This window comes from Muscardinus avellanarius (genome assembly GCF_963383645.1).
Source record: "Muscardinus avellanarius genome assembly, chromosome: 18".
NCBI classification, from domain to species: Eukaryota; Metazoa; Chordata; class Mammalia; order Rodentia; family Gliridae; genus Muscardinus; species Muscardinus avellanarius.
In genome coordinates, this window is record NC_137804.1 from 13,672,259 (window position 1) to 13,691,836 (window position 19,578).

The following is a 19,578-nucleotide window of genomic DNA, read 5'->3' on the forward strand; positions in this document are numbered from 1 at the left end:
ACTCCCCAGAGTCCTGAGACTGTTTGTTTTGCATGTTTGTTCCCTGGTCTCTACATGGCAACGGTTCACGGGTCAATGGCTGGGCACATAGATCTTTGGGTCTTGATGTCTTATCTCTACTTATCCACATTTAATTGTCCATGTTCAGGCACAATGAACCGCATGGAACCATCTTCCTTCTTAGAGGGTCTGGATTTTTTTTAACCTTTTCTCCCAAGAATCCCATTCCCTCACTGTCTACCAAATATCTAACTCCTCAGAACTAAGTGGAAGACAAAAAGAGTTTATTTCATGAATATTTAGAAGAATAGGGATTTGGGCAAGAAGGAAAAGCTGAAATAAGATTGCTAAATTAAGCATAAGACTGGTAAAAGTTCTATAGGGCCATAAAACCATGTCTTCCTGATCAGAATTAAAGTCAAACTAATATACCAATTTCTGCAGGTTAACCTCTAGCAGTACAAGGCTATAAACTGCCAGCACCTTTATTGATATAGACTGTTAGTTAAATATATGGTGACATTAACCAAGCGTATTAGGTTAGGGCATGAGAGGCACATTAGAGAACATTTTGACATGATGCCTGGTAAAGGGGAAAAAGTCCTACCTTTCAGTTCTCTTTCTTCCAGTTTGGCTGGTTAACTTTTACATCCACAATGGTGAAAATACTGTGTTTTCATATCATAATTTTCCTCACCTTGGGAATTCTGAGCTTTATTAGTAGGATGAACTTCCAAAAAACAATAAATTCCTTCTAGTAGCAAAAAAGGGAAGCCAGTATGACTTGTTTAGAAATTGTGGCATAGCTAAGAAATAACTGAGTCTATAGAGAAGAAGCCGGCTCTGTGGGCTCGACTAACTCCATGTTCTATTTTTAGGCCATGAATTCAGGAATAAAAATGTAACTTTATTTTCTTCCAAACTGGACTTACTATCTCTATTGACTCTTATCAGAAGGCATAATCAATTAGCCTGCAGGTAAATTTCAATGGTTTGTGGATTTCTTTATCTTATCAGACTGATATCAGGCAAGCTGACCAGTACTCTTCTGTCTCCCCTTCCTGGGGTAGAATTTTTATTCCCAAGGCCCAGTGAGCCTACCTGTACGAGGGCTTTGAGAAGGCATGCGCTGACATCAATCTGATTATTAAATGTGGTCACCCTTCCACACTGACACTCAAAGACACGGTACATCCCTACCTGACTCCCATTTTCATTTCTTGAAGGCAAGACCTCTACAAGTCAATCTGTCCAGCTCTGTCATTCTACCTTCTCAAGGACATGAGGGCAGGAGGAAATGCCCTCCACTACATGGGTCTGGAGATGTAGAAACTCCCAGAACCTCTCTGCTCTGACAGCCTCCTGCCGCCCCAACCCCCAGGCCATAGTGGGTGTCTCAAGCCAATATTCTTGCTGTTGTAATCCAGAGGACCTGACCACAAAACTTAGAGGAAGGAAGATTTATTTGCTCATAATTTCTTGGAGATTCTGGGTTCAGTTCATATGAAGCCGGGGGGGGGGGGGTCTGTGGATCTCAGGACATGGCGACAGGAAACAGAGAAAGAGAGAGCACATGAACTCTGATCTCATGTCATGAAGGCCTAAAGCAGAGAGAACAAGCAAGATTCAAAGACACAAGCACAATCCCCGAGGCTACACCCTACCAGTTTAGGTTACCACCTAGTAAGTCCATTACAATGGATTTACCTACTGATGAGATTACAACCCTCATGGCTGAACCATATCAATCCTGAGCATCAATAAATGAGCTCTTCAGGGGATGTTTTATATGGAGCTGTAATAGTGGGAATGGAGAACACAGCACTGAATCCTTCAACTTGAGAGAGGTCTGTAGTCCAGCTCTGCCCTCCCTCTGACCCTGTCCCCAGACTTCGCCCACAGTGAGCTGGGCTGTGGGTGTCTCCCGAGCCTTTCTCCTCATTCCCCTTGGAGGCACTTTATCTCATACAGGAGAGAGGTGGCAAGAAGGTTTTTCTCAGTGACAATCTTTTGGGTCTTTCTGCCTTTTGCTCAGATCATTGCTTTTTGCTTTTGCTTCCCCCCCCCTTTCTTTTTGGTACTGGGGACTGAACCCAGAGGCATTCTACCTAAACCCCCCAGTCCTTTTTTATTTTTTATTTATGTATTTTATTTATTTATTTTGTTTTTTTTTGGTGGTACTAGAGATGGAACCCAGGGACCTTCCACCTCTGGGCTACACTCCCAGACCTATTTTATATTTTATTTGGAAACAGGGTCTCTTAAGCCAGCTGAGGCTAGCTTCGAACTTGTGCAATCCTCCTGTCTCAGCCTCCCAAGCGTGGGGATTACAAACGTGTGCCACCACGCCTGGTAAGTCCTTTTTTATTTTGAAACAGGGTCTTGCTAAGTTGTTGAAGCTGGCCTTGAACCTGTGATCTTCCTGTCTGAGCCTCTTGAGCACTAAGATTACAGGTATGCACCACTGTGCTCGTTTTAGACCATTGAAGGTCCAGTCCCCTGCCTCCCTCCCTCCCTCTCTCTCTCTCTCTCTCTCTCTCTCTCCCTCCCTCCCTCCCTCCCTCCCTCCCTCCCTCCCTCTCTGCCATGCCACCCTGGGGTAGTGCTAGCCCTCCACTCTGTTGCTTGGCTCCGAAGGCTTACGGGGTCCACAGCAAGCATGGGAAGTAGAACAACAGCGAATCGTGCATATAACATTCACCATGTGTTTTATGAAGCCACTTCTAAGAACTTTTACTTGAAATCTGGAAATTAGATTTTATATTCTAAAAAAAAAAATAACTAAGGAGAAAGCAAGTTTTGAATGGGGTGGGGGAGGGTTAACCCTCAGACGCACAGAAAGGTTAAAGAAGAATAGATGGATTACATGAAAGAGGTTGGGCCAGAATCCAAGCATGTAGAACTTCAAATCTCTACCTTGCTTCTGTGGCCTTTAAACCCATGTTTCTGAAGTTTCAGAGAAAAGGGCATTATTACCTGATCACCCAGGGTGTTAAAGGAGCCAATGCTTTGACTGGGTTTCCTGCCACTGTGTGTGTAATTCCTCCTGGGCTAGGGAGAGTGACAGTCCTAGGCCCAGGCTGTCAGGTTCTTTCCTAAAAGTTCCTGCCTAACAGGTCAGAACTGTCACTGGGCCTGTGTTGAGAAGTATCCCAAGCCGCCTAACCTTCATCTTCTCTGTCATTGCCCTTTCTTTCAGTGAAACATTTTATTAGTCAGCTTTTCATGACTATAATGAAGTACCCGAGGTGGGTTAACTTTATAAAGAAAAGAGGTTTATTTAGCTCCGATCTGGAGGTTCAAGGGCATGGTGTTGGCACTGGCTCAGTTCTAGTGATGATCTTGTTGCTGACAGAGTATCCAGGCAGTATATGGTGTCATAGCAAGAGGCGGGGAGCGTGTCTGTGGGTTTGGTCTTACTCACTCTCTTTTTATATAGCCACCAGGATTTGATCATGGGGTTCCACCCTAATAACCTAAATCACCCTATCTAAGCCTTATCATTCTTCCAAGGCTCCATCTCTGAATACCCACTGCTGTTGGATTATGTTTCCACCCTCTTAAAGGCACTATGTAACTCTGTGGGATGAATTCTTGCTTCCGTTTGGGGGAAGAAAGCAGATACAATTCACAGCCGACACCACTCTTTCACCCACTCAGGCCCAGGCTTCAGCAGCGTGTTCGGCTCTGGCTCCCCACAGACAGTTGCCATGCATGCTGGACTCCCCGGTGAGGTACATAACCTCTACCTCCTTCGTTTTATTCTACTTCTTCCATGTTCCTGTTTCAGATGAAAAGACCAAGGCCCAAGGAAATTGCAAGTGATGTGCACCATGGTGCTGGTGCCTAGCAACGGGAGAGTATTCAAACCAGGCCCCTGACTTCACCCCTAGGCCCGTCTCAGGAGATGGTCTTCCCAGAATGACATCCCCCCACATGGCCCCCAGGCTCCTGCCTGGCATCTCCAGCACACACCTACCATGCTGACTCTGGCCTTTGCTGGAATTTGCTCCTCTACTTGGAAGGCGGCGCTCAAAAGCACACCAAAGCTGCTGCCTGTGTCTGCTGAAGGCCCTTAATTCCCCAGGGTCCTCTCAGGTTAAACTTGTACCTACTCTTTGGCCCCGTCCTGTAGTTCCCCGAGTGAAACCCTTGTCGATGAGGAAGGAGACTAGAAAATCTGTGTTATCTTCTGCTAGGGTGGTTGGTCCAATGTGGAGAGGCTCTTGGGTGCTTTGGAGAAATATTTTTCTCTTCTTCAGGTGGCCCCTCTCCTTCTCTACCTTTCTTTTCTCTAGTATTCCCCCCTCCCCTGCTGATTTTTTTATTATTAGCAGAGAGAATTTAGAAAAATAAAAGTTTAAAGCCAGGGATAGTCCTTGGGAGGCTGAGACAGGAGGATTGTATGTTTGAGGCTAACCAGCTTTCCAGCTAAGTCTGCATGTGGTTGCAGGGGCAGCAGGGGTCTCTTTTAAATGGCTCTGCCCCCATTTATGGAGTTCTGCCCCCATGACCTCCTTACTTCCTATCCCCTCTAATATCTTCACCTTGAGATTCAGGATTTCAACACATGAACTTTGGGGGGGAGCAAAGCGCTCAGACCATCCTATTCAATCTTCTCTGTAAAATTAGGCCAAGCTGGCTGCCATTCAGAATGGCCACACAAATTAGAAGGGACTAAATGTATAAAATATATCCCAGTGTCTCACCTCTAGGTGGTGAAAGTGGAGAAAGCCCTATAAATGGAAGAGAAGTATCAGATTAGGCGAAAGAGCTTTTAGCAAACAAAATACAATAAAAGGGTTAGCATTCAGAGTATGTAAAGAACATTTATAAATCATTAAAAAGGCATAAAATAGACATAAAAACTATACGAGAGAAGTGCTATACCTCACTAGCATTAATAAAAACACAAAGTAGAAAAAATCAAATTGGCACAATTGAAAAGTTGGCTAATATGTAGCATTGATCAAAGTATAGAAAAATAAATTATCTTCTTACCAAAGTAAAAAAGGATTCGCTTTTAAGCATATTCCGCCCCTCCCCCAATAAGAAATGTGTTTATCCTAAGGCCCAGCGATTTTACTTCTCCACGTTGACTTTAACGGAGGCGAGGCCGCACAGGCGCGTTCCCGCAGCACTACCTGGAAACCACGAGAGCTGAAAGCAAACTCGGTGCCCAGCAAGACAGAGGTGCCCTGCAACCGCGGCGCAGGCAGAACGTGCTGCAGCAGCACCGTTCAGTGCTGCGAGGAATGAGCCAGAACTGTGTGGGTTGACAAAAAGAATCTTGCGATAGACTGGGTTTCCCCACAAAACTATAAAACAGTCTATAGCTGATGTGTCAGTGTTCATTTAAAAAACAAGAGGGGAAAGATAAAAGGAAGAAAGGATAAAGGGAGGGAGGGAGGAGGGAAAAAGGAAGGAAGGAAGGAAGGAAGGAAGGAAGGAAGGAAGGAAATCATACTGTAGATTTTTTTTTTGTAGTAAGAATTGAACCCAGGAGCATTCGACCTCCAAGCTACAACCCCATCCTCCCCTCCCCTCCTCTTTTTTTTGTTTTGGAACAAGGTCTTGCTAGGTGGCTGAGAGTCTAGCTACATTGCTGAGGCTGTCTTTGAACCTGTCGTCCTCCTGTCTCAGCCTCCCAAGTACTGGGATTATAGGCTTGCATCACCACGCCTGGTTCTAGATGTTCTTTCACAGTATCCTTCAAACCCTTTTAGAAATGATCTTCAATAAGAAAGACATTTTTCCGGGCATGGTGGCACACGTTTGTAATCCCAGCATTTGGGAGGCTGAGACCGGAGGATCACAGTTCACAGACAGCCTCAGCTACTTAGCGAGGGCCTCTGTAACCTAGTGAGACCCTGTTTCAAAATAAAGAATAATAAAAAAAAATAAGACAGGGAGTATAGTTCAGAGGTTGTATTCCCCGGGGTTCCATCCCCAGACCCTTAAAAAAAAAAAAAAAAAGAAAAGAAAAGAAAGACATTTATTTTATGTTTTGACTGTGTAGACCTTACCTTACTTACTACTCTGAAAGTTTCCTATCTGCTTCCAATTCATTTCATTCCATTTTTCCAAGTGCTGATCATAACCCATTAAACAATACTGTTGTGTACACACACACGCGCACATACACACACACACACACACACACACACACACCACACACACACACACACACACACACACACACACACACACACACGGTAAATAGATTGAAAAAACTAGAAGGCTGCACACTAAACTGATATCAAGTGCTATCAAGGTTTACTTCCAGCTGGGACAGTAGGATTCCAGGGAGCCTTGAGCCTCATGTGTAACACTTAACACTTTTGTTTGTTTACTTGTTATATAAGAAGTGAGCATAATTAAACGTTTTAAATTTAATTTTAATTTTGAGAGAGTAAGCAATCAAAATTTGTTTCCAAAAGTTAAAGACTTACTTGGATCGAGAAGGTAGTGGTCAAAGGGTCTTAAGAAAAATAATTTTTAGTTGACGTGCATAGTTGAGTACAGAAGGCAGGCATTCCAGCTGACTCTGTTTTTGTACGTAGGGCTGCAGATGAGCACATGCTTGTGGCAAGGTAGTCAAACCTGTGTGTTATTTCCCTCCGAAATGTCATCCCTGACCTACTGGGTCTCTGTCAGCTGTGAGATTTTAGCTTGTTACCTATGAACGCTGTATCTGCAAATCAACCCAAAAGTCGTTGATAAAAACAATACGAATCCAAGCCTCCCATTTTCAGAAAATGTAAAGTTAATGTTTCTGTAGTAACATCATCAACTTGGACACGTGACATGGTTTCCATTTTTTTGGTATGGATCTAGATTTTAAACATTATTTTTTTGAGGAATATCACTGTAGGAAATGTGCAAGTGTATATTTGGCAATCTCTACAAGCTGGGGCAGACAACTTTAGTTCTGTTTGCTATACTATAGTTACATTGATTCTTTCTGATTTAACTTCATGTTTTCAACCTAAGAATAATTTATTAAACTTCATCTTGATAATCAAATAACTGATGCTTGATTGGACACAGTGTGCAGGGAAGAAGATCCTTTAACTTCCAAATATTTAACTGAATCCAAAATAGAATCAGGTTATTTCGCATGCTAATTTTTCAACTAACTCAGTAAAGATACCCGGGAAAAAGGATGTTTATATTTTATTCTCTTTTACATGTGTTAAGTATAAATTTTATGTGTTTATAATAAAACAAGTTGACTTGTAAACAGCCACACTAGATTTTCTCTTTAAATGTTTTGAAAACAAAATGTTGATGGTAAAATACACAAGCTTTCTCAGAAAGCACTTATATAAGAATAATTTTCAAAAAAAATTTTAGTTTTTTTTTTGATAAAGCAGTGATTATATTCAAATTTAATTTCATATGGACTCAGTGTTGCATGTAAGGAAGAAAAGTGGGTTTGGGGAACATTTGTTTTAAAGAAGGAATGAGTAAGAGGAGTATTATTGCAGAAAGCATGCTGATGGGTAAAGGGACAAAAGAAAAGGCAGGAAGAGGAAGAGAGGGGAAGGATAACATATATCCACGAATCTGAAGTCTCTCTTCCATTTTCTCCAGTGTGGATCTACAGATGAGAACAGGTGGAGGTGACCTCTTGACTACACATGTCTGAAGCTAGACTTTGCAGTGGCCGTAGTATCTAAGGCTCCACTGCCTCCTGATGGTAGGATGCTGTAATTGCAGGCAAAATAGCCAAGAGACTAGTGGTCTTTGCAATGTCGTGACAGGTAATATAATATCATTGTATTACTTAGAAGCTTGAGAAGTAAAGGGAAGGAATTGTTTAGTTCTTACAAAATCTTACAGGGCCTCTGCATATTATCTCATTCATAAGATAAGGTCTTTGCTTTAAATTTTTTTTTTCCAGAACTTTACCCCACTGTCTATTAATACTACTTTTGAAAAAGAACTTGACTAACTGCAGAATTTATTGCCCACAGCGTCTGCAGGAATTGCTGTGTCCCAGAGGAAAGTGCGTCAGATCAGTGATCCTATTCAGCAGATACTTATTCAGCTTCACAAGGTCATCTATATAACGCAGGTCAGTAGTCTCATCCTTTTCATCCTAAACAAGAGCTTGGTGCTGACATTGATGATGAACTGCCCTGTGGAACTTTCAATTAGAGTGAAAGCCTGTTTTTAATCTTTTCGAACTACACATATGTAGGGACACTTAGGCTTAGCTGTAACCCCAGATCCGCAAAAATAAATAAATAAATAAATAAATAAAAGCAAATATGCCAGGTTTTTCTTAGGACTTCCTATTTGATCTCTCACTGTTAATGTCTAACAAAAACAAAAAATAGAAAAAAAGAAAAAGAAAAAGAAAAAAAACCCGTTCACTCAAATGGCTATTCAGTATGGGGGTACAAGTGAAAACAGCTGGGCTTCATTTTCCATAAATAGCTTTACAATTGCAAAGATAGGACAATGGTGTCCCTTCCGATTAATCTTGCTGATATTGGGTTGATACTAGGACCTCTCAGATATGAAAGCTAAAACCACAGAAAACTCAAGATTGTTAAGATCCTGAGTTTTATATATATAATTTAGTGTACTACAGTCTCACATCACAATGTAGATCATGTTGACACTGGCATATATTCACATAGTACTTGTTGCCTCCCATACCTCCCAATTTTCCTCTCTCCAAAACTGAGTGTCCAGATTAACAATGTTATATTCACATGTGTACACATAGTCGCATGTAGCATTTCCATTAATGAACCTCAGCCTTCTTCCTCCTCTACCCTTCATTCATGGCTTTGTTGAGGTTTCTCTTCCATTATCTGGAGTCCCTCTGGTATCCCAAATGATCCCTAGCTTGAGCATATTAGAAAATTATTTTTGTTTGCAGATGACATTATTCTATGTCTAGAAGACTTAAAAAAAAACCCAACCAAAAGACTACTGATTAACCAATTCAGCAAAGTAGCAGGACACACAATCAACCTAAAGAAATCAGTAGTTTTTCTATATGCCTACAATGAATCCATGAAGAAAGAAATATAGAAGGCAACTCAATTCCAAATAACCTTAAAACCAATAAAATACCTAGGAATAAACCTAAATGAAGATGTAAAAGACCTCTACAATGAAAACTATAAAACATTAAAGAAAAGCATTGAAGAAGAATGTGGAAGATGGAAAGATCTCCTTTGCTCATGGATAGGCAGAATAAATGTCATCAAAATGGTCATTCAGTCAAAAGTGACCTACAGGATCAATGCGATTCCTATCAAAATATCAACGCCATTCTTCATACACCTTGTTAAGAGTTTCTATTTGCTAATCTCAGTCTTATGCATTGAGAAAAAAATAATTGCTGAAAAGTTGCTATTAAAAATCCATCTAGGGTGTATTCATTTCGAGTCACCCCTCCATGACAGTCTGGTATGGAGCTGTATTTCTATCTTCCTAATAAACTTCTTTAAATCTTCAAAAAATCCATCTAGAGAAAACAACTTGAATATTTATTTACCAAAGGGATGTACTGTTGATTTAAAAAAGTTTTTATAAACAAGTGTAAATATTTAGACAAGAAAGTATTATTTTGAAGTTTTAGGTTAAGTCTTATTCAGTTTATTCATTCATTTACTCAATGGACACGTAATTACTAAGGGCCTACCACGTGCCAGATGCTTATTAGGCTAGTGAGCAAAAGTATAAACAATTTTTCACCCTATGATTTAAAGATTCAATGTCAAGATGCTGTTGGTTGCTAAATATAGCAGTTCTGATTATATATTCAGATTCTGTACAGAAATACTACAAGATTAATAGACCAGCTATAAGTCAAATTTAGGCTAATACTTCCTTTATTACTAGAATATATTCTTATTCTCTAAAGAGATGATTTTTGGGGGATAATGGTGATTGAACACAGAGGCATTCTACCTCCAACCCACATCCCTAGCCCTATTTTGCTTAATTTTTTATTTTCTTTTTAGACAGGGACTTGCTAAGTTGCTGAGAATAACCTCAAATCTAGAATCCTCCTGTTTTAGCTGTCCCAGGACTGGGATTAAAGGTGTGCTACTATGCCCCGCTACTTTTTTTTTTTTTTTTTGTACTGGGGATTGAACCTGGAAGCATTTTATATCCAAGTTATACCCCTAGCCATCTTAAAATAATAAAAAAAAATTTGCAGTAAAGTATTACTAAGTTTCTTTGATGTTCCTATCCAAGCACTGAAATTACAAGTATGCATCACCACGCCTGGCTAACAAAAAAACCTTTCAAATGGAGTAATAAGGATGCTATAACATAGCGGCATTATAAGTTTCTAAGTATTCATGTTGATTTATAACCAGTGTCTAGTATTCCCAGAAATCCTGCGTGTTCCCTTTTCTCTAGTGTACAGTCATTCTAGTAAATATCTACAAATCTCTTTGGGAGGGCTTGGAGGAAAATTTAGAGTGTGCACCTGTAGCGATGTTTCAGGACCTCTCCTTGGGATCCCAGCTTCCCTCCTCACCAAGGGACCTCGGGTCTTTGAATTGGTTTAGGAGACTCTGAGAGGTTGTGGCAACACAAACGCAGGTCAGAAGCAGTCTACCACTTTTAGAGCTCCTTTCCTATTATGTAGACTTCAAAATACTCTTGTAGGCTGATTATCAAATCAATTAACCCCTCCAAAGATCTCTGCAGGCCAAGGCACTCTGACTAAGAAGAGTACCTTTCTGCTACCCCTTATGGCAGATGCTCACAGCTTGCCACTGATGGTCAAGTGCTATCGACTGGACTTTACCAATTTGCTACACTAGAATCCTGTAAACTTCCATGTCTTGCCTAGCCTATGTAAAGGAAAATACCATGAGGTCTTTCAAGGGTGGGGGCCTCCCCTCTCCAACGTATTTCTCAGTGTCTTACTGGAGGGAATACCTTCGGATGTTCTTGTTGAAAGTGGCTGAGGAGTGGGTGTGCAGATCACACATAGTAAATCTATGTTCCCATTTCTCCAGGGCTTCCATTCTTTCACCCACACACCAGGGGAGCTCTGGCCTTTTACCCTCTCTAAACACAGGTCATCACAGAGAACAACCTTCAGACAACCGCACAATAGAGATACACTTCCATCTGCATGAACCAACACATTAAATCTGGACTCTCTAGCATCAGCACCTGCATAATGAATTCAGTCTGGTCTATTTTACCCTTCTTGGCCTAACTTCCTTAGAATCCATGATCTCTGAGTTGCTGCTGATAGAGAATAGCCAAATCTTGCAATTCTTTGGGTGTGTAAGCTATTTCCTCCTGAGCCATGGTGCACTAACTCCCCAGAATAATATTGAGATATGACTCTAGTTAGGGATTTGATCCTCAATGTCATGGGTCTTAGGAGGAATAAGTGTCACCTGTTGAAAGACATCTCTTCCCAGCAGTGCTATCATTCCATTTTCAGGCACAGGAAGGCTTGTTTTCTCAAGCACATAGCATCAAGCCACTTCTACTCACAGGGAAGGTTCAGAAGGCTTGGGCTTCAGAATAGTCTGTTTTATCTGGGCTCAACAAGATAGCTGTCTTGCAGTTGTTAGTGTCCTGTTCCTTTTTTTCCCCTCTAACTTTCATGGGAGAAATTCGATGAAGTGTGAATTCAACAGACATTGTAATTTAGCAACCTGCCCAATTAAAATTTGACATTCTTTTGGAGCTGCTGTGGACTCTTTCTCTGGGTCTCAGATCCTGACTTGACCTGAGCGTCAAAAGACCCAAGCTTGTCATTTCTCTCTGTTTCCTGTGCACTCAGAGGGGTGCACTCCACACCATTATTCTTGTTGTCTTCATTATTGCCTAACCATCAGGTGTGGGAGCCATGTGGGCTTCCAAGGCACTCGCTTCTGGTGACAACCTGATTGATTCTGATGGCACCAAACGCCATTACTGACATCCGATTGGACCTTGGTCTATTGGCAATAAGCAGATAGACAGACAGACAATATTCAGCAGTGGGATTAGATCTAGGGGCAAAATCAAGCCAGTCCCCACATCCCATCTTTATGAGTCCCTCTCCTGGGATATTTTCTAGAACCAGTCTGTGTATCAGTGAGGGTCTAGCCAGAAACCAAACCATAACTGTGTTAGCCAGTGTGCCACCATTATAACATATATGTGAGAAAAATCACCGGATGAAGAGGAAAGGTTGATTTGGCTTATCATTTTAGGGATTCTAGTCTGTGAGAAGTTGGCCCTTTTGCTTTTAGGCCTGTGGCAGGGCCGTGCATGAGGGTGGAAGTGGATGGAGGTACAGAATCTCTCGCCTCATAGCTGAAGAGTAAAAGGGAATGAAAGGGAAAGGTTGGGGTCCCGTCATCCCCTTTAAGGACACGCTTCCAAATAAGAGGCTCTACCTCTTAAAGGTTCTAATCCCGCCCACTGGTGCCTTCCTGGGGACCAAGCCTTTACACATGGGCCTTTGGGGGACAGTCCTGGTCCAAACTACTGCAGAAAATCCAACAAGGAAGTTTATTATTTTTCTTCCAAACTAATATTCCTTTTATTTGTGAAATTTGAGTATTTTTTACCATCTGCTAAAGCCAGGACAAAATTACAACAATAATTAGCCAAGAAGTTTGTACTACTGTTCCACTGCAAAGATCCCATTAACACAATAGGTCAGCAAACTGTTTCTTCTAAGAATAAAGATTCAGATTGTCTTTGGACCTTATTGTAACTCATTTACCTTTACCCTGGCTAAGCATACTAGACTGAGTGTGCACTGGTCATCTCTGAGGATAGACATTGGCATCATTCAGAGTTCTAACAACTCTCCAACAAGGAAGTTTTAATACAAGGAGTTGTTAACTGTAACAGCATATTATATACTAAAGATGGGAAAATAAATCTGAATACAATAGGAAGAGCACATAGAGAAGCCAGGACCTCTAGGGCTGAGTCAGAGCCCCCAAGAATGGGGTAAATATGGCAGTGGACATCACTGCTCTGGGCTGAGGTCTGCACCTCACTAGAAGGGTCAGAGAAATTTGCAGAAGTGCCGTGCAAGGGATGCTCGAAGTGAAACTGCCCTCCAGGGACCAGAGCCAGCCACCCACTGTGAGGTACCAAACCACGGAAAATGCTGGGAATCAGTACTCAGTGGTGACATGCTGGGAAGCCACCTGTGGTAAGTGTAGCTCCATAGAAGACTGTACAGAGTTGGTGCCACTGAATGTGACTGGAGGTTCTGTATGTGCTAACTGCCAAGTGCTGCAGGAGCAAGGCAAGACAAGAGCATCACTGGATGAAGAAAGACAGGCTCCATCCTCCTCCAGGGTTGTTCTAGCACCTCCTACTGGTAGAGGTCAACATCTAGCCAGCTAGTGATGGAGAAGTGTTCAGGTATTACAGGCAGGACCATCAGGGTGGATTTGGAGCTGACAGGTTGATAACTGGCACATAGCCTTGGGACTAGGCAAGCAACTCCCTTTTTTGTTGTTATTAACTCTCCCATGAGTTCTCCTTGTTTTCCCTTCTACTTCTTTTTCTTTTCTTTTCTTTTCTTTTTTTTCTCCTCCCCCCCTCCTCCTCCTCCTCCTCTTCCTCCTCTTCCTCCTCTTCCTCCTCCTCTTCCTCCTCCTCTTCCTCCTCCTCTTTCTCCTCCTCCTGCTCCTCCTCTGGTCTTGGTATGGAGCCCAGAGGCTTTCTACCTCCAGGCTATACTCCCAGACCTATTATATTTTATTTGGAAACAGGGTTTCACTAAGTTGCTGAGAGCCTCACTAAGTAGCTGAGGCTGACTTTTGAACCTGTGCGATCCTCCTGTCTCAACCTCCCAAGCGCAGGGATTACAAGGGTGCACCACCACACCAGCTCCCTTCTACTTCTCTCGCCCTCTAGCCTGGGGAGTCTTCATTATGCCTGAGGTTGAGAAGCCCAGCTTTTATCTTTCAAGTTTTGTCCCAAATCTGGTATTCTTTTTACTCACCCTGATGGCTGTCTGTTGAGATGGAAGAGTCTAAAATTGATTACTTTTCCTTTTGTTGTTAACCTTGCTCTAAGGCAATCACAGACTTTTCTGACTCAGTGAAAGAGGGCGAAAGGGTACAAGGAAATATGTGTATATGTGGGGGAAATTTGGTTAATAAATAAAAATAGAATCTGCCATATCTACACAGTAAAGATATTCTATGAAAATGCATTTCCACTTAAGTATTGGTACAGAAATGTGGGAAAATATTCCTAACTTTAGTATTATAGAAATAGCTTTAAATAGCTTTTTAGTTGCCCCAACTATTAACTATTAAATTGAGAGAAAGATCCTTTGGAATTTAAATAGAGCTTCATTATGTCTGCTGCCCTAATTTTATATAATCAAAACTTTTTAATGGATGTATCCCATTTCTTTATTGAATTTCAAAGTAGTTTAAAGCAAGAATAAAACTACTGTAAATATCTTATTATTATGCTGTTAAGCTGCCAGTATAACAAATGATTTCATATTTTTTAGCAGGATGGCATTCCTCGCTACAAGTTCAAATATAACAATTGTATTTAAAAAAATGTGTTTTCAGAATTCTTCAACGTTTATGACATTGTACGAAGCAAGGAATGATCCCCCCCTGGGGAGCTTTAACTTACAGTGCTTAACAAAGTCAGCACTTTTCACATAAGGAGAAAGACATGTTCTACTAGCATATTTACTATGGGTTAGGGACCAAGATTATTATTATTTTTTTCCGTTTTGCAAATTGCAAAGGAAACTTGCTAAAAGTAAGACAGAATTAACAAAACAAGATCCTTCTTGTTCTCCTGTGTACTAACTAGTCAAACGTCCCCTCTTGAACTGGTGTCTGCCTTGAACTGTGGACTTACAGGGCAGACTTCCTGCCTTTCGCTAGTGGTGGTCTTCCTTGCCCAGTCTCCATGGAGATAGATCTGTGAAAATCATCTAAAAGCCACTGTGTTACAAGGCAGGGTGTTAAAATCCTTTCTTCTGCCATTGCTGATTTGATATCTGTTTTCATTCAAACCGAAATGGTAATCTTAAGACCAGCAAGCCAAGAATGAAAATCAATGGTTCAATTTCATTGCTGGAAACCAAATTCTATCTTTGGGTGCACGAGGTGACCCAAGTACATATGTTACTCTGCGTGTGAATCTTTCTGTGTTATTGCTTAGGTAAGTAAGACCTGCACAGCCTGATTAAGCATCGAGTTTGACTCTGTTCTGTGTTTTGATTGTTTTGTTAAATAAATGCCATGAAAACCAGCCTATATCAGCTTTTAAAAAGCAAACATCTCTCTCTAAGAGAACAGGCAGGCGGTTTGGTTGGAAATCCTTTGTATTGCTCATCTTAACAGCCACAGTCGTTGCCAGTGGGGGGGGGGAATAAATAGCAATATGCTGTCCTCAGATGGAAATTATTTTTACCGGCTGTCATCAGTGAAACCTACTGTGTTCTGCAGCAGTGGCGATGGGCAAGAATAGAACCATCTCTACTTACTTACCCAGATCTCCTGTTTACTAATGGCCAGGCTGACCAAGATTCGACAGCTCAAGATAGTTAGGGCAAAGCTGTGTCACACAAATCAACTCGTGTTTTCAGGATCTGGGAGTTCTAAGAGAAGTGTTAACATTTTGCATAATTTATCTTGATGATGATTTTTAAACATTTCATTTTAGCATTTAGGGGAATCTCCTCTTAAGCAGTATTATGTCAAAATAACTCTTTCAAAAGTAGAATAAGCTGGGCGTGGTGGCGCATGCTTGTAATCCCCGCGCTTGGGAGGCGGAGACAGGAGGATCGCGCAGGTTCGAAGCCAGCTGTGCTGGTGTAAGAGACCCTGTTTCAAAAATATAAAATAGGTCTGGGAGTGTAGCCCGGAGGAAGGAGGGCTTCCAGGAACCCCAGTACCACCAAAAAAAAAAAAAAAAGTAGAATAAGTCTGATACAGTGGTGCATATCTGTAATCCTGGTACTTGGGAGTCTGAGAGAGAAGGATTGCAAATTCAAGGCCAACTGCAACAACTTAGATACTCAGCAACTTAGTGAGACCTGTTTCAAAATAAAAAAGCAAAATAGGGCTGTGGGTACAACTGAGTGTTAGGATGCCCCTGCATTTAATCCCCAGTAACACACACACACACACACACACACAACACACACACAACACACGCACACACAACACACACATACAACACACACGCACGCGCACACACACACACACACAACACACAACACACACGCACGCGCGCGCACACACACACACACACACACACACACAATACTGATTTAGTTCACTGTTTATCAAATGGAGACCTGTGAACTCAAGAGATGGTTTGCTGATTCTTGGACAGGAAATTGAGTTTGTTGGAAAAATGCATATATTATACAAGTTTGAGAAAACCTACTAGAAAACATACAGATCAGGTCTTGTTATTTTCCCTTTGTTACTTTGTGTGGGATGGCAAAACAAGCAAAAATCAAGCTTTTGGAACTGTGACTTTTGAGAAAAAAGTCATTATCTCTTCTAGAACCAATTTGTTCATCAGTAAAATGGGGGAATTTTTTGGGTTTGTTGTGAGCCTTGAAGGAAATAAAGTATGTGAAGATGTTGGTAAACTATAAAATGCTGTCCCACAGTAATACTAACGGTGATAGTGTTTGCTTTAGGATGATTGTGCTAGTGACTTATACTTCACAAAGTATATTACATGTTAGGTAATGTCTTCAAGTTCTGATTTTCTTACCTATAAAATAGTGCTGCTTTATCAGTTTGTTGTAGGTAAGAAGTAAAATAATACAAATGAAGGAGGAATCATGGTTCCTAGCACATGTTAATCATAGGCATTAATATTCTATTCTTAGTATTATAGTTCTTATATATAGTATTATACTTGCATTATCAATAACTAAACTGAACATGAGTCATCATTGTGGGTAAAGTTTAAAATTCTTGCATGAGGACTTTCAATATGGGATACTGTCTAGAATGATAATTATTCCAGAAAGATATTAGAGCTTTCTGATACTGTTCAGTGCATGAATTTTAAATTGACTAAATGTTAACTTGCTCAGATGAACTTTGATGTCATTAATTCAGGTCACATGAGGCAGTAAATTCAATTAATTCTAAGTTAACTAGAGGCTAGTCAAGTTAAATAAATAACAAGAATTTTCAGATAATCCGAATTGATTTGATACTGATAGCTGCCAGTACTGGGCTGAGATCCCTTTGAAGAGACCACAAGCCCGCTGGTGCTTCACATCTTCAGAAGCTTGTAGCAGACAGGCTTGCTGCCTTTCCCTGGACAGCCAGGATGCTGTAGTATGGGTGGCAGCTAGACTGTCCTGGGACAACACTGCCCTCTGCTGCTTAAGGGAGGTGGTAACTTTTGAAGCAATAGGGCATTGTCAATCCTGGCGTCTCTCCAGGGACCTCTCCCTCCCGGAGCTACTCCACCCCATCTCCTGACCAGGAAAGTATGGGTATTCCATTCCCTTGAATTGTCTGTTTCTAGTCTAAGTTAACTTCATTCCTTGTTTTCTATTTCTTTGTGTGTGTGTGTGTGTGTGTGTGTGTGTGTGTGTGTGTGTGTGTGTGTGTAATGCTCATTTCCATTATTTGTTTTCCAACTATTTGCTTATTAATGATAAGGAATCACTCTCTCTTTTTCTTTCTCTCTCTCTTTCTTCCCTCCCTCTTTTTATGTCTCTCTCTTCTGCATGTTATATGATTTCCCCCATCCATTCCATGTGAAAGGATAATAATAGTGACTATTTAGTGAGGATGTGGGGAGGAATCCCATTTAGATCAAGGAAAAGCTATAATATTGACATCAAAAGACCAATAGATGCCAGGCGTGGTGGCGCACGCTTGTAATCCTCGCGCTGGGAGGTGGAGACGGGAGGATCGCGCAGGCTCGAAGCCAGTCTCTCTGGCTTAAGAGACCCTGTTTCCAAATAAAATATAAAATAGGTCTGGGAGTATAGCCTGGAGGTAGAAGGGCTTCCATCTCTAGTACCACCAAAAAAAAAAAAAAATCAATAGAGACTGACTATTGCCTAATGATAAACCCTTCCGTGTACACTGAAAGGTTCAGTATCTCAAGAATCTTTCAATTTCTCCTTTAATTAGATCCACTTTGATTCAAGCACTAGAATTACAAGTGCATTTAAAACATTTTTTTTGGGGGAGGGACCTGGGGGTGTGGCTCAGGATTTGCCCAGCATATCCAAGGTCTTTTATTTGGTTTCCAGCTCCATCCACACACACTTACACAAAATTGAACTGTATTGTTTTTTTTCTGTAGAATACAATCGGTAGCACTTCATAACAGGCCCTCCATTCTATCATGTTTGGTTTGGCGAGGGGTAGTTATTTGGCTATATAATCAGCCGTTCTGTTCCCCATAGATCCTCTTGTTCTTCTGGGGCCTTTTACATTGACTCCTCTTTCATGAAACTTGAGTGAATAGATGCTGCGTTTATGATTTAGAATACATTAAGTTATACTGCATGAACCAGTATCCCCCAAAATTCCTTGCCATGACACAATAGAAGTCTATTTCTCCCTCGAGGTTGGGCTGGTCAGAGGGCCCTGCCCACCTTGTGGCTGTGCCTCACAGATTGGGTGGACCCCAAGCTCTCTGCAGGAGAGAGGGCAGAGATGGAGCCCACATTGGCTTTGGATTGCTTCAACCACGTCATTTTATTGGCCAAAAGAAGTCACATGACACCAACCAAAAGGGAGCTTAGGACATGGGGCAGGATGGGGTCACAGTCATCTCTGCCTCCTTCCTCTTTGTTTAGATTTGAGCTTTGACTTATATTCCTGTTTTAGTTTCTTAATCTTGAGAGCTCCTACTACCACATCACCTTTCCCATTCAGCCATCTTTTTTTCCTCACCTGTTCTTCCTCTTCTTTCAAGGTATCTTCATGAGCAAAGTGAAACATAATGGCAACCCAGAGACCCCTTCTCAGTCTGACCCTGTTTCTTTTCAGTTATTTTTCTCCCAGATTTCACTTTACCCCTCTGTGCTTGTCAGGATCCTTGAGTCCTCACAGAAATCCAAACTGCAAGGCAGGCACTACAAATCCATTTTTTTATTTTCCTATTTTCATCTTATTAGCATATTTTCTAAGATTCTGTGATTGCTTCCTACTTATTTATTAAATCTAACTCATTCCTGGCCAGACCCTAAGATACACCAAGCCATTCTGACTTTCTTCTGAATGAGATCGGTCCATAAAATACAATCTATCTCCACCTGCACTTTCAGGAGCCCCCACAGGCAGGCATCTGACTACAAACCGACCCAGATATGTATTTCCTGGTCCAAAGGGCCAGATACTCCAGGACAGAGATCAGTGCTGGGGTATTCAGCCTGGTCCTGGGCATATTGTAAGCACCCAAGCATCTGATAAAACCACCCTACTTTGTCCAGGCTATTGTTTACAAAATTCAATATATGTGTGCATTAATCAGTTTTGTCAACGGCTTAATAATGCGTGCCATTAGCCAATGTTCTATAAAAGTAATACCAGCAAATGTAACAATAAGATAAATGAGAGATGGCCTTTGAATGACAGCAGAGTA

At 41.4% G+C, this 19,578-nt stretch overlaps 1 protein-coding gene across 8 annotated transcripts in view; it reads left to right on the plus strand.

Annotated features, from left to right (window-relative positions):
- NEK10 (NIMA related kinase 10) overlaps positions 1 to 19,578 on the plus strand; it is a gene marked incomplete at both ends in the record, with an annotated part of 236,981 nt that overhangs the window by 191,545 nt on the left and 25,858 nt on the right. For 4 of the 8 annotated variants that reach the window (XM_080715023.1, XM_080715026.1, XM_080715025.1 and 1 more), the window contains 2 exons: positions 6,564 to 6,593; positions 7,980 to 8,080. In XM_080715023.1, the coding sequence (XP_080571149.1) occupies positions 6,564 to 6,593; positions 7,980 to 8,080 (131 nt within the window). The remainder of the gene's footprint in view (positions 1 to 6,563; positions 6,594 to 7,979; positions 8,081 to 19,578) is intronic. The other 4 variants (XM_080715029.1, XM_080715024.1, XM_080715027.1 and 1 more) reach the window with 1 other exon arrangement.